The sequence below is a fragment of the Sarcophilus harrisii genome, chromosome 4, assembly GCF_902635505.1.
Source record: "Sarcophilus harrisii chromosome 4, mSarHar1.11, whole genome shotgun sequence".
NCBI classification, from domain to species: domain Eukaryota; kingdom Metazoa; phylum Chordata; class Mammalia; order Dasyuromorphia; family Dasyuridae; genus Sarcophilus; species Sarcophilus harrisii.
Window position 1 is genome coordinate 276,299,452 of NC_045429.1, and position 15,863 is coordinate 276,315,314.

Sequence of the window (15,863 nt, forward strand, 5' to 3'; positions counted from 1 at the left end):
CCAAGAGGAAATGAGGAAGGAGAGCATTCCAGGCACACAGAATGGTCAGAGCAAAGGCATAGAGAAGGCAAAAAAAGTGTTAGGTAGGATGATCATCAAGTAGACCAGTATGGTTGGATTGCAGAATGGAATGGAATGGAAACAGAAAGAGGCCAAGTTGTAAAAAGCTTTAATTGGCAAACAGAGGTAGAAGTAAAAGGGAGTCATTTAGAAAATATTAATTAGGAAAGTGAGGTGACATGATCAAATTTTCACTTTAGGAAAATCACACTAGGAAAATCATAGCAACTATGTGGGTTAGAAAGGAGTGAGGATACTTGAGGCAATGAATCCAATTAGAATGCTATGTTGCCATATACTAAGGCAAAGGTGATGTGATGATGGCCTGAAATAGGGTGGTGCCTGTGTAAATGTAAAGAAGGGGATGTACAATTTACTCAAGAGCTGAATGGAGCAGGCTTAACCTGACTCATAAAAATCAATTGTTAAATACTCAGTGTGAGCATTTACATGTCAGAAATTGACATACTACTAATTAGGGTTTGATTTATTGCTTTATGGAATATCTAAATTTCAGATGCAACTTAAAAGAATGATGTGCACACATTCAACATTTATCAGCATACTCTTATAGGCATCATGTTAGATGTTAGAAAGAATAAAAAATATAAGCTGAATTCCACCCTCTAGGAGAAAATATAAGCACTAGAGCCCCTGCATTTCTAATCTCTGGGGATTCAGAAAGAATGAAGGAATTCTTGCAAGGATGACTATGGAGGAAACAAGAAAAAGGATTTAAAGAGCCAGAGACTAATTCTCAATTATGTTCCAAAGTTGAAAAAAGTAAAGCTAGAGTACAAAAGGAAAAAAAAATATTTCACATGGGAGATTTTTATCAAATCTTTTGAGGAAATCTATATATTGCACTATTCAGTGATGAACAGCTAAAAAAAATAATAGAAATCCAAATTAAATCAGCTATTAGTAAAGTATTCTTTTTTGAATAGAACTATAGATGGAGGATGATATCAATGCTGTTATTTACCACTTACAAATAAAAATACTTCCTCATTTTAACTTGAGTAGATTTATGAATAATGTTTTACTAGTAAACAAATATCCTATAAGCTTCACAAGTAATTATTAAAGTACCTATCTGCAATTACTCTGTTGCATTCATGTTTGAAAAGTGATAGGAGAATAGTGAGTGAGTCACACTCTTCTGCTTTTATAGTTAACATTCCTTGCCAAATTCTGGAGAGATCTCGAAGATTGAAGATATAATGAAATTTTGATGGAGTTGGCAGCATTTTTACCTATAGCAAAAAAAAAAAAATACTCAAGTGTTCAAAACATTTATATGGTAAAAAATAAAAAATGATCTCTGGCATACTGTTCTTTTTTTTAATTTATTTTTTTATTATAACTTTTTATTTATAAATATATGCATAGGTAATTTTTCAGCATTGACCGTTGCAAATCCTTTTGTTCCAACTTTTCCCCTCCTTCCCTCCTCCCCTTCCCCCAGATGGCAGGTTGACCAATACATGTTAAATATGTTAAAGTATAAGTTAAATAAAATAGTTCATTACTGGCACACTGTTCTAAAGATATAAGCTTAACTTCCATCTGCTTTAAGTTTCCTCATCTATAAAATGGAGATCATAATAGTATTTATCTCTCAGGATTACTGTGAAAATAAAATGAGCTACTTGTAAAGCACATTTCAAACTTTAAAGTGCTATGTAAATGCTAACTAGTATTATTGTTGTTAAAGTAGTCACGCTTTGTCCAGAATTTTCAAAAAAACTGACAAGAGGATTCCAAACTAAAACTTCTAAAATATAGCCCAAAGTATTATTAAGACTAGGAGATATCTTAAAGATACATAGTTATACAGCTGTAGTTATATCTATACCATTTTTTGTTCCCTTGAAAACAAATTCCAAAGTCATAGATCTTCCTATCCTGTATGTTGAAAGTGGATTAGGAGAGGTATGATTCCATTTCGTGCTCTATTTAGTACTGTTATATACATTTTTTTCTTTTTCTATGTTGTACTGAATATACTGAATTCATTCAGTACTATGCCTTCCTTTATGAAAAATCCATAGAATTGTGAGCAGTTTAAGGAATTTACTCTCTTTTCTTTATCCTATCGATTAAGGCAATATTGAAATAGAAGAAGCTTAACAAATTTAATTTAACTGTTGACAAAGAAGAAACTGATTTCTCTGCTCAGGTATGAATCGCTATGCAGGCCTTTGCAACAGTTTAAGCATTCTTTTTCTTTTACTAAAAATGTCACTCTTTTTTTACCCTCCTCATTCTTACCCAAACTCCATGAATCTTTTGGCTCAGAGGGAGAGACTAGAAATATGTCATCTGTGGAACAGATATGTGTGTATTTTAATACACACATATCAATCATCTACAAATAGGATGTGTTGATAAATTGTAGCATATCTATCTGTCTATACTGGCAATACTGGCTTACTGGTACAGGGACTAGAAAAAATCCTGAAAATTCTTGCAACAAATGCATGGTGTCTCTCTGTAAAGGCAGAGATATAAAAGGTATAGATTAAAATATATGACTACATAGCAATGAACTAGATTAATTCATATTACCTGCACCTTTCTTGGAAAACACAAGTATCTAGACTGACATATGAGTTTAATGTTTGATTTGGAGTTCATAAGAGCTGAAGAACTGAAATGGTACCTCTACTTCAGGGAATAATATATGAGCTAATAATTCTATGTTACAAATCAGGTAACCTTAAATGTTATTAAATTTAAGTTTTAATATTATAAATTGTAAGATATGGGTTTTTTGGGCTAGGGAAATAAAGTTATGAACACACAATATCATAAATGAGAGATCCAAATGAGAGATGGCTTGCATGTGTAATCAGTTTTATTTTACTTAATCACAGGTAGTATTTTAAGTCCTATCAATTTGAAATCTTTACAGGTATAATTTCATTATGTACAGAATTAATGGGATTAAAATTTAAGTGGTAAGAAATGGGCTTTACATAATACTGATTGCCAATTATTTTATTTAGGAAAACATTTTTGGTAAAATTATTTGGGGATAAAGCAAGTGATCAATGGAGTGTTGATACATGGATGTGAAATTCTTGTTGATAGAAAACAGGCAATTTCGTTCCAAAATAGTAGACTATGGTACTCCATGATCATTTGAGGATATAATCACTATGAATGTAGAATTGCAGAATTAAGTTTTTAAACCATGAAATAACTATTGTGCTTTTAAACAGAGTATTAATAGGTTTATTAGAGATGTTTAAGGATGGATAATTTATAAATTCTTGCTATTTTGTTTGGATTTGAAAAAAACTTTTAGGTTTATGCCACAGACAGCTAGAAATAAAATTTCAACAGTGTTGTGAGGAATATAAATCTAGACATTATAAAGCCAGTTGCCTTTACACAATTTTAACTCAATCTATACATGTCTTTTTATGATATGGTTCCATTAAGTCATCCAGTTCAGCCCTGTTTATGGTGTTTGGACAGTATGGTAAGAAGAGCTGGGTAACTGAGATTGTCTAATACTCCTAACTTTAGAAAAGACAGACAATAGCTCCTATTTGTCCACTTCATCATAAAGTATTTTTAAGCAATTCCTTTCATAGTAAAGAATTTCATCTGTAGATATTGAAAGGATAATTTGGCCCTAATAGCTGCTCCCTGGTCAAGCACTTATATACCCATGGAATTTATGTCTTCTTATAAGAAGAAAATTAGGCTGATTTGTTAGATGAAATATTTTGATCTATCATATTCTTTTGTACCTTAGTCCATTGCCAGAGTATTCTACCAGCTGAAACTAATTTTATTATAATTTCATTTATTTCGCTCTTGAAATGTCTACAAGCATCAAAATAGCCACACCCAATTACTCCTGAAAATAGAAAAAAAATAGGAACATAAACTTTAATTACACAGCTTATTTTTATCATAAAAAATAAATCATTATACATATTTACATATTTTTCTAGCAGTAATTGAGGTAATTAATCTTTAGAAATCAAATAACAATCAAATAATAACTATGAGTGATGAGCAAGGAAAGCAGAGGTTGAAGGGTAAATCCAGTTTTTAGTTTTTGTTTCTTTAAAAAATGCCCTTGCCTAGATTGCCCTTCATTTAGAAGCATCAGAGTTTTTTGATGAGTCTTCCTGACTTAAGGTCCATCACTCTATCCACTATACCACCTAGTTGCCCCAGTACCATCTATACCAATGTAGTAAATTACACTCTCTAAAAACTCATTAAATCCTCATGAATAATGGATATCATTGATAATCAAAGGGATAATACACAATTGGGGTCTCATGAGCTAGAGCACAAGAAACATATCCCCAACACCTCCAAATTCCAAAAGGAGAGGGAACAGCTGCTCTAAGCTTGGTAGTTCAAATGGGGTTAAGGAGAACAGATCCAGATTATATGTTACATAAATAATTTGAAAGAGAGGAAAGTGTACCAAATATTTTGTCTATTGATGCATTTGATGGCAACGTGCAATTAAACACAGTAAACTGCCTTTTCAAACGTTGTGGAATATCATTTCGACCCCCTCCTGGATGTATCATTGCTGCTATTATCTGCACATCAAGAATTGTAGTGAAGTCTCCAGGTTTATCCAAGCTATACATTCCTTCCATTTCCATCATCTGTCTTACAATCTCATTAGTTACCTGAAAATTTATACAAACAAATTTTTATTATCACCTCAGGATGATGTTCAATTCAATTCCACAAACATTAAGTGCCTACTATCCCAAAGACACCATTCTAAAAACTAAGGATTCAAAAGCAAAAGGAAAACAAAACCTGCCTTCAAGGAATTGACAAGTGTATCAGAGTGACACAATGTACATGAGTAGAATATAGGGAAAAGTGAGGAGGAAGAAAGCATTTAACCAAGATTTGGGGAGGTATGAAAGATAAGACAGTCTCTGAGTCTTAGAGGAAAACAAGCATGCTGGGAGACAGAGGAGAAAAGGGTACATTTTAAGCAGAAGGAAGTGCTTATGGAGATGTGTAAAAGAGGTAGGTGAAGGGCCGTATTTGGCAATAACTAAGTACAATTTGGTTGAAACATGCTTTGACAAGAGAATACCATGGAAAAAGTATGAAAAAATAAACAGGAGTCAGATTTGGCAGCTTTAAATGACAGTATAAGGAGGTAAATCAGACCTTTAGCAAGATTATTTTTAATGGAAGATCATAGAGGGGGAGAAACTAGAAGTAGAGAGGTCAATTAGAAGGCTATTATGATAAGTCTAGTGAAAGGTGACAGTAGCCTAAGTTAATTCTAACGTTCACTGAATTGGCATAGAAAGTACACATTTAACAAAGAACACATGAGAAAAAAATAAGTCGAAACATTCAGTGCATATATCTTGGTTCAAATTGGGACTTCTGATACAGAAAGATACTAGGGGGAGCATATGAGCATTTTTAGGACAAGGGTGAAGGAGACAACTCTTTTAAGATAATAACAGAACATATAATACTGTAGGGTAAGTGTTAAGGTGGTATCCTAGTTTGATTATTTCTAATTTGTGGGTGATTTCATTTGGCACAGAATTAAAAAAACAGTTTGTGTGTACATACATAATATTTTACTTATACCTGGTCTCCCCACTCATTAATTATTGGCATATTGATATCATCAATAAATACAGTCATTTTTCTTCCTCCTGGTGGTCCATATGTGCTTCCCATTCGCTTATCCACGTAACTTTCAATTGTTCTCTAAAGAAAAGTAAATGATTTGCTTTAGGTTTTGTTTTTGATTTATTTTTTAAAAGATTAGTATTATTGTTTATATATTGTTAAGCCTAATGAAATTTGTATATATAGACTATTCATATATAGTCATCCAAGAAAAATGCATTAACTTTTAGAATATTAACCACTGACAGGCTAAACTGGAAAGAGTTTTTCTATACCCCAGGACTTAAAAACACGTTTATTATTTTTAGAGGATCATGAAGTATATCTATTGGAGCTAAAATGGGAAAAGATATAAAGTCTCTTATCTGATCTAATGTAGTTATTATGTTAAAATATTTTAATTAATAACCACACAAATCTATAACAATCTACAAACAATATGGGTTTTACCTGAAACATCATTGGTTCTGTGGCAGATGAAAAGTTCAGAGACTTGGATAAATGTAATTCAGGGTCATACTTTTTCATATAAGCTTTAATCATGACAGTTTTTGCTGTTCCCTGCTCTCCTATGAGCAAAACTGCCTATAATCACAGAGTGAGAGATGAAGAGTATTTGAAAATTTTGCACTTATTAGAATCCTTTGGTGGCTTCACTGTTTTGCTTACCAACATATTACCCCTTTCAATCACATTCCAATCTCAATATCTTTTACTTGACCTCTATAGTCTCTCGTTTTCCTCTCTATTTTCACAGCCACTGACCCACACAATATCCCTTTTTTTCCCCTAACACCATAAATATTTGTGTGTATGTATATATACATATGCACATTATGCATACACACATATGATTAGGTGCCAATGAATTTAAATCTAATATCTTGGCATATGTTATAAGGGATTTGTGCCATTGGATACAGATTATTTTAAGGATAGCAGTGCTTTACTTTCTGACTTTCCACTCACACCTCCAATGTGACTGAAGGCTCTCCAACACTCTCCAAACTTGACTCACACTATTACCAATTCCCTTCCTTTTCAGACAAACATTTTCTCCTTACCTAGTTAGTTATTTACAAATGGGAGTACCTCTAGGGTAGAAACCATTTGTGCCTTTCTTTGTATCCTTAGCACTTAGCACAGTGCTCAGAACATAGTACTTAATGCTTATTGACTGAGCAGCTTACTGAAACTCCTTGTCTCTCCTACTTGTCACTCCCCCCTCCAATCCTTCTTACTCACTAATACTCAAATATTTTTCTTAAACATAGAGCCTATCATTGACTTCCCTATATAATCAGCTCTGGGTGTTTATCTATCTATATCTAGGATAAAATAGAAAATCTTCTGTTTAGTTTTTAAAGCTTTATACTACTTGGCCTCAAACTATGTTTCCAGACTCACCACAAACCAAACTCTTCTTTCCCACACATCTCTTTTTTTTCTATGGCCTTCTCTTTTTTTCTATGGCCAGACATACTCCAGGATTTATTCTGTTGTTCCTTTCACTCAATAAGGAACCTCTCTTCCTTTAAAAAAGAAACTCAGATAACCCTTTCTGCACTATATTGGTTCCTAAGGCACAATGGATAGTGCCTTCTCTCCTAAATGATCTTGTTTTTAAATACATGGTATATGTGTTCACTTTATGTTTGTACTGCATGTATATTGATGTCTTTGTCTCCTCCATTATAACATCAGCTCCTTACAATTTATACAGTTCCTGGCATATAATAAGTGCTTAATAAATACCTTGACTGAACAACTTTTTAAAGGGACTTTTTCATTCTCTCTACTTATAACTCCAGAACCTGATATCCACCTCTCACTTAGTATACCCTTAACAATTGACTGGTGGGTTAACATAGTAAACATAGTGGGTTAACTGTGCATAGGTTTGTACCTGAGTTCTCTGTGAAGGAGTAGGTACCTATGTGGTTCATAATTAAGAAATTACATACAGACTTACTTTGTGTTGCTTTGCTATTGTGTCTATCAAAAAATTGCTTCTAACGTTATCAACATTTGGAACTAAAATTGATGAATATTCTGGAATACTGTCAGTTGGATAAATATATGGTTCAACCTTTCTGTTCCAATGTTCCCAGTCACCTATAAAAATGTAGATAATTTTGGGTGTAAAACTATGGCAAGTAAATTAGAAGGAAAGTATCAAATTAAAAATAGTTGTCAAAACATATTCAAGTATATGAAAAATCAAATGTATTACATAATCCATGTTCCCAATAGATTATAAACTCTCTTAAAAGCCCTTAATCATCTTTGTACCTCATTCAGCATCTAAAATAGCACTTTGCATTTATAGGAGACACTAAATAAATGCTTAACTGAATAGTAGTTCCTTAGTAAGTGCTTGTTGTTTGGATTATTTAGTAACATTTAAAAATAATTTAAAAAATAAGTTTATGAATATATTTTCCTTTGAAATCCTATCCAATCCTAATGTAAAAGTATAAATAGCTAAAGAGTTAAAAGTACTATTTATTCTTACAGTCTGAGAAAATGGAAATATTAATCACTATAAATATAAATCACTAATACAAATGAGAATGTGTAATGTTTTTTGAAAAAAAAATACCCATGAGGAGGATTCTGGGAAGATGATGGAGTAGGTTGGAAAATTATATAAATCACAAATATAAATGAGAACATGTAATTTTTTTTTAATTCCCCATGAGCTTTCTGGGAAGAAGATGGAGTAGGTTGATAAATTTCAAGCTCTTTAGATTTCCCCCACAAACAGAACAAATCTGTGCCTCAGTGTGAACAGAAACTGGTGAAAAAATATAAAAGACTTGGGGCAGAACAGAGAACAGTACAACCCAAGAAATGATGCAAACGTATGATGCAAACACCTCTGAGCTAGCTCCACAGAAAGACCAAGTAGGGACCTTTGGGACTAGCTGGGTTTGGCTGAAACCTCAGGAGAAACCATAGAGACTTTGACTTCCAGAACTGCTTGTGGAGTTAGGGTCTGAATCTGGGAAGAACCTCTAGAAGGTCATACCCACCTGTGCTGCAGAGACTTAGCCATGAATGAGAAGGAAGCAACACACAGGGAGTGAAAAAGTCCTGGGGCAGTGACCTGGCTACAGGTATGAGCATGAGCAGGGAGCTCTTGGTTTGGGGTTTCAGGTGAGAGAAGAGAGTTGAAGTAAAGCTAAAGGCACCATTCCCCCCCCCCCCCATCCGACAATTAAAGGTGCTTATGCTAATGCTTCTTATTTAAAAAAAAAAAAAGGAATTAGAAAAGAAGAAAGAACCCAACCACAGAAACTTGCAATAGGAACAGAGAAAACCAGGATTCGAAGGATAATGAAGTAAAAAAACAACTTCTGTCCCAAAGAATAATGTGAAATGGCTCCCTGCCCTGAAACAATTTATAGAAGAACTCAAAATAAAAATCAGAACAGACAAGGAGGAAAAACTAAAACATAAAAAGTAAAAACCATAAAGAAAAACAAGATGATTATGAAAAAAAAAGTTAACCAACTAGAAAAGGAGAGAGTCTCAATGATGAAAATAATTCTAAGAAAATTAGAATTAGGCAAGAGGACCAAGAAATAATAAAACAATATAAAAAATGAAAAAAAAAGAACAGAATGTGAAACATTTTGTAAGAAAAACAAAAGATCAAGAAAAAAAATATAAGAATTAAACCGCTTGAAAGTTGTAACCAAAACAAACAAACAAACAAACAAACAAAAAACCTTGACATAATAATGCAAAAAATAATCCAAGAAAATTGTCCTGGAGTCATAGAACATGAGGGAAAATAAGAAACAGAAACAATCTACCAATCACCACCTCAAAGAAATCCTGTGGAAAACACATGGGAATATTATTGCCAAATTTTGAAATCAAATTGATATCAAAGAGAAAATTTTGCAAGAAACAAGGAAAAAACAATTCAAAGATGCTAAAGCTAAAATTAGAATTGTACAGGATTTATCAGCAGGTTCAATAAAAGACCGCAGGTCCCTGGAATCATATCTACAACATTCAAATGAACTAGGTCTGTGGCCAAAAATATCATATCCAGTAAAATTATCATAATATTGAATGAGGGGAAAATGGACATTAAATGAACTTGCAGATTTTCAGGATTTTTTATAAACCAAACCCAAACTTGATACAAAATCTAGCATATAAGAGCTAATATCAAAGATCAAGTTCAAGGAACTTACCATAGACAAATTGTTTTTTTTTGTTTTGTTTTGTTTTGTTTTTTTAACATGGGAAATGTATACCATATGTTTAAGATTGATATTAGCAATAGGACAGCTAAAAAGAAAGACTGGGGTAAAGTTAGGGTAAAAATAGTAATTATGTTATACAAATGAGGTGCAGAGGAAGATTAGACACAGAGACATTAGAGGGGAGAGGAGGGCTCATAGTTCTGAAAACCACATGGGGAATGGGTTAAATAGCAACACTACCTAGATACTCTGAAGGATATAGTCCCTACAAAATCTATAAAGAATAAAGTGTAAGAGTCAGGGGAGGAGTCGTACTGTGCAACAGGAAGTAAAGAGACTTGCTGGAGATTTCTCTGAGGGCCTGGGAATTAGGAGAGACTGGCAATAGTGAATGCAGAGTGGGCATTAACAAGGGCATTCACAGTAAGTTTAAAAAGGTACACAGCAGAGAACAAAAGAACAATTTACAAGGAAGTAAAGATGAAATCCTAAATATAATTTCTTCTACACACACACACACACCCCACTTTTTTGAACTGGTAATTTGTTGTTCTATTATTTCAATTCTCCCTGCTGTTCTGCTGGGCACATGGCATTTTCCTCTTTTGTTTTGTTTTATTTTGTTTTGTATTCCTTTTCTTTTTCTTTTATTCTCATTGTTTTTTTTTAATAAAACAAAATTTAAAAACATTTACAAAAAAAAAAAAAAAAGAGAGAAAGTTCTATAAGTAGGCATTGAATCCACGATAGATGTGACTTTGGCTTTCAGGTATATGCCAGATCTCGGTTTTCAACTTTTGGTCCTCTTTTTATTCTTACTATCAGGATGCTAGGTCATCATGCTAAGCCATTATGTATTGTAAATATATATGTTTATATATACACATATATATTCATTGCATTCAGGGTCATCTCTTGGCATCCTGATCTATATCTGGCCACTGGACCTAAATGGCTCTGAAGGAGAAGTGAGGCAAGTGACCTTGCCCAGCCTCACTTAAATCCAATTCACTTGCATGTCATGGCACCACCTTCCTGATGTCACAGTGCTCTTTGAAAATGAAGGATAAACAACAAGTATATGTACTATATATGTATATTATTATGTATTTTATAGAGATGTAAATATATAAATATATTATATATATCTGATTTTAATATATGGTCTACTAAATTTATCTAATAGGCATTAGATAAATGTATGTATTGTATGTGCAATACATATATATTTGATAAACTGATATTAACATCATAGTGATCACTTCATTTCCAGACATTTTGTACTGTATCCAATCCAAACACACACATACACCTCTAAGAAGATAGTTCACCTCCGTGTGAAAAGTCATTTTTATTAATATGATGTTTATTCACTAAGTACAAGGTGTTGTTAATGTCAGTGGTGTAAGTGCTGGAAAAGCAAGTTGGAGGAGGGTGCCAAGTCCTGAAACAAAGTTGCTCATGTTAGAAGTAACTGTAAACACTTTTAGACCATAACTGGTACCATGTAGGGACTAAAGCAGCAATTGGCTTCTGATGCATTAGCCTGTAAGAGTTAATACAGCTTCCTCCACGGCTCTATGTGCCACTTCCCTCTCCTAGAACATTTTATACCTGCTAAAACTAGTTCAACTATGCATAATAATTATCTGTGCTTGATATTGTTCAAGTCAAGAGACTTTGCCTTAAGATTTGTCCTTAAAGAGAAAATGTAGGGGATACCGTACATATATTATGTAATAATCTAAAAAACAATTCCCAGGGAACGTTTATGATTGCAAATGCTTAAGAAATAATTGCTACTGGTTTCTTACCAAAATCAGAGACAAAAAACTCATACATTGTTTGATGGCTTTCTTCAGGTATGTATGGCAAATCTATTTTACTTTGATGATTTCTCAAAAAGAATTCAAGTTTTTCTCTGTTATCCAACTCCAGAAGGGCCCCCAAACTCCACATAAGGCCAAAGACAAATAATTTCTGGATATGCTCATTAGAAGTAATACCACCTTCTTCCTTGGAAGGAATCAAACCTTCTAGGAGATTGAGGGACTGGAAATGAAAGAGTATATAAAAAGAAGAAATTAGGTATATTTATCACAGATACTACTGGAGTAGTAGAATCTGAAGGGAGCATAATTTTAGAAAATTAAAATTATAGGCTTAATAACTACTAACTAAAACAAATAAACATAAAAAATAAGAAGGAAAATCCATAGCATCTAACAAAAGCAAACAAAATTTTAACAAATATGCAAAAAATGATTCTGATTTATGTCCTTTTTATTTTTGTCTGAACTTCTGCTATTATTGGTTTTATTTTCATTCTTTATTCAAAGGAAATGTAAATTATGAAAAATTTTAAAGTTCTATAAATCATAGATTTTATTTTCAATATTAGATATAAAAAGTATTTATATATATCTATATATTGTGATAATAACAAATTCCTCTGTACTGTGGTTTTTAAAGAAAAATACATGCAAAAACTGTCTCTTTATATACTAAGATGTAGATTGACAGCTGTGTACTTTCCACATCAACAGTAAAATTCAGTCTAAATTCAATTTAATTTTATCTTATCTTTTTTTTTCTGCTTTCCCATATCTTTAACCCTTCAAGGGGTTGTGCAAGGTATTAGGGACACAAAACCAAAAATGAAACATTTCTCACCCTCAAGGAACTTACTCTCTAGTGGAAGAATACAATGTGTATTCAAATGAATGTGATTCAAGATAATTAATTTGTTGAAGAGTTCTCTAGCAACAGGGTGGATCAAGATGCAGTTCACTGATAAAGTAACAATTACAAGGTTAGCCTTGAAGGTAACTGAGAATTCTGACAGAAGTACATGAGAATAACTTTAATTCAAAATGCTGAGTGCTTGAGCAAATGAATTGAGATGGAAGAGAAATTGTCAATTTTGTTTAGAAGGCAGAATGCATGGAAAATGACAGTCTCTAAAATGAGACTGGTTGGGGCCCAGATTTCTGAGTGTATTAAATTACAGGCTTAAAGAGTTTACATTTTACTCTCTAATAGGAAGCTGCTGAAAATTTTTAAGAAAGAAATGGCATGGTAAGACGTGTACCTTTGAAAAATTATTTTGGTAGCTGTATAGAGGATAGAATGGAAATGGAAGAAGCAGATAGAAGCCCAGTTAAGAGGCTCTTGTTAGAGATGAAGTAATAGGATATGAAGGCTGGTCCTCTTTCAAAGCCATGATTCAAACCTATGCCTTGTGACACTAAGTCAACAGATCTTTGGCATTCCCTCCTTCCATTTCTTCCCATTACTACTATCCTCATCCAAGATTTCATTACCCCATTTCCAAGGCTTATTCTTGGAATAAGTCTCTAAGCATACGATGTCTTCAGTTTTCCAAGTCAAATGAATTTTAGGAAAATTCAAGAGATAGTATGAAGGTTGAATCAAAAGGACTTGAAATTTAACTGGATATAGGGAAAGAGAAAGGAAGAAATCAAAGATGAGTCCCAAGTCACAAGCTTGGATGACAAGCCAAATGAGTGTCCTCAATAGAAATGAAGTTTGGAAGGCAGCTAAGTTTAAGGAGAAAGATATTAAGTTCTGTTTTAGACATGTGTTGTGTGATATGCCAAGAGGACATTCAGATAGAGTTGTCCAGTGGCAATTAATAACATGCAATTGAAGTTCAGGTATTTCTTTCCTGAACATTTTCCTGCCAAATACATAGATATGGGATTTATCAGGGTAGAGAGGATAATTAATGCATAGGATGTGAGGATATCACTAAAGGAAAAATACTGAGAGAGAGAGAAAGAGAGGGAGAGAGAGAGGGAGGAAGAGACAGAGAGACAGAGACAGAGACAGAGGAGAAAGGTGGGCAGACAGAGAAAAAAAGAAGGAATAGAAGAAAAACATAGTAGTAGCAGTAGAAGAAGAAGAAGAAGACGACGAAGAAGAAGAAGACGATGACGACAACAATGATGACAATGACAATGACATAATAACAATAATGGTGGTCAAGGGCAAAGCAGAGGAAGCTAGGTAATTAATGGTCAGGACTTGTTTATGCATTCTTCCCATATTGTCCCATAAAGAAGACTATAAGTTATAATTAGACAAATAGAAAGAGAACCAGAGGGGAACAGTATTACATTTGTCAAAAGAGGAAAGGCAAAGGATATCTAGTATAGTTGACAGTACCAAAAACTTCAGAAAACTTGAAGATAAGAACTGAGGAAAAAAAGGTTTTCAGATTTAAAGATGGAAGACATAGATTTCAGCTATTCCAACCCTCTTCAATTTACAGATACAGAAACAGATATAGACTAGAAAGATTGAGTGCCTTGGCCAGGGTAACAAAGGATTTAAGTGGAAAAGCCAAGATTTAAATCTAATCCTGTGATGTCAACTGATCTTTTCATTGTACCATGAAGTTAAGATGTCATTCACAACCTTGAGAAAGATATTTCAGTAGAGCAATGGATTGGAAGCTTGTTTCTTTCTTTCTTTTTTTTTTTTCTGGAAGCCTGTTTCACAGAGTTTGAGAGGTCAATGGATGGTAAAATTTGGATGCAGCAAGTTTAAACTACTCTTCCTCTAGTTGCTGAGTTCTTATCCATCCATCATTCTAGATATCTAGCTAATAAGGCACCAAGCTATGACAAATTTACCTTTTCATTAATTACTACACCCCCTCCTTACACTTCCCACATCTCCCAGGTTACTGCAAGGACCTTGTAATAAGTCTCTCTGCTTATAGTCTATTCAGTTTCTAAATCCTTTGTCAGTTCAATTTTCCCAAAGCATAGGCCTATATCACCTTACTATTCAAGAACCTCTAGTGCCTCATGTCTGCCTGCTTGATAAAGTGTAAATTCCTCCTTAATGACTCTAATTTAAGTTCCAGCTTTGTCTCACACTAAAATGAATTAAATTGCTATAAGCTACTTTTTTCTAGCATCTTACAAAATTTTGATTTTTAACTCCCACCTTGGATCTCTTTTCAAATAACTAAGTTTGACTAGAGCATTTTTCTTAAATATCCTTTACTTTGTATTTATTCTCCTTATATTTATTTTTGTAATATTTTAATTTATATAAACTTGTCTTCCCCTCAGAATTGTTCCTTGAAAATAGAGCTTATCTTAATTCATTGTTTTTATATTCACAGCACTTATCTCAGTTCCTGGCATATAACAGATAAGAATAATTGTTGATTGACTGGTTTTCATGTCTAGTGGGAGTTGAAAACAGGTTAACAACAAACAGAGATCAAATGACTACAAAATTTAGAGATAAAAAGATCCTTAGTTATCAACTACCAAGATTCTCATTTTATAAATGAGAAAACTGAAGTCTTTAAAGGAGAAATTCTTTCTTAAACTCATAACACAGATAGCTAATAACAGAGCTGGGATGTGAAATCAAAATTCTCTGACTTCAAATCCACTAAACTTTCAATTATAGTGCACATTTTCTTCACTATACCAAATGGTTGTTGGTGATGATGACAAAATAGAATTTCTGACAATCCTGTCTTTTATCTTTCTATCATATGTCTTGATAAAATTATATTAAAATATTTCTACTCTCAATTAAACTTCATGGGCTGAAATAATGTTCAATTTGCTAAAGATGTAAGTAATAAGTAATTAAAATAAAAAATAATCACAATCTAAATAAACCAAAAATCCACAAATGTCTACCTGTGTAATATAATTACACTCTAAGAGCTGCATTTTTGGAGTAAGACTTAGATTCATATAGGTATATGCGTCTTCAAACACTTTGTCGTACATTTCAAGTAATACAGCTGATTCCTGTGCACTGCGCTTTTTTAGCCATGCCTGTAATAGAGAAATTGATGATCTGTTTTTTGAGCCTTCTTTTCCCTCCCCAAACCCTGAGAAATCATTTATGTATCTTGTTATCCAC

The 15,863-nt window shown here is 33.1% G+C and overlaps 1 protein-coding gene across 11 annotated transcripts in view; it reads right to left on the reverse strand.

The window, feature by feature from the left end:
* Nucleotides 1-15,863, reverse strand: part of DNAH8 (dynein axonemal heavy chain 8) — a 356,347-nt gene that overhangs the window by 130,589 nt on the left and 209,895 nt on the right. For 9 of the 11 annotated variants that reach the window (XM_031964914.1, XM_031964911.1, XM_031964913.1 and 6 more), the window contains 8 exons: nucleotides 15,635-15,775; nucleotides 11,756-11,993; nucleotides 7,691-7,833; nucleotides 6,169-6,303; nucleotides 5,674-5,796; nucleotides 4,520-4,733; nucleotides 3,825-3,934; nucleotides 1,153-1,316 (listed from right to left, as the gene is read on the reverse strand). In XM_031964914.1, the coding sequence (XP_031820774.1) occupies nucleotides 1,153-1,316; nucleotides 3,825-3,934; nucleotides 4,520-4,733; nucleotides 5,674-5,796; nucleotides 6,169-6,303; nucleotides 7,691-7,833; nucleotides 11,756-11,993; nucleotides 15,635-15,775 (1,268 nt within the window). The remainder of the gene's footprint in view (nucleotides 1-1,152; nucleotides 1,317-3,824; nucleotides 3,935-4,519; nucleotides 4,734-5,673; nucleotides 5,797-6,168; nucleotides 6,304-7,690; nucleotides 7,834-11,755; nucleotides 11,994-15,634; nucleotides 15,776-15,863) is intronic. The other 2 variants (XM_031964917.1, XM_031964916.1) reach the window with 2 other exon arrangements.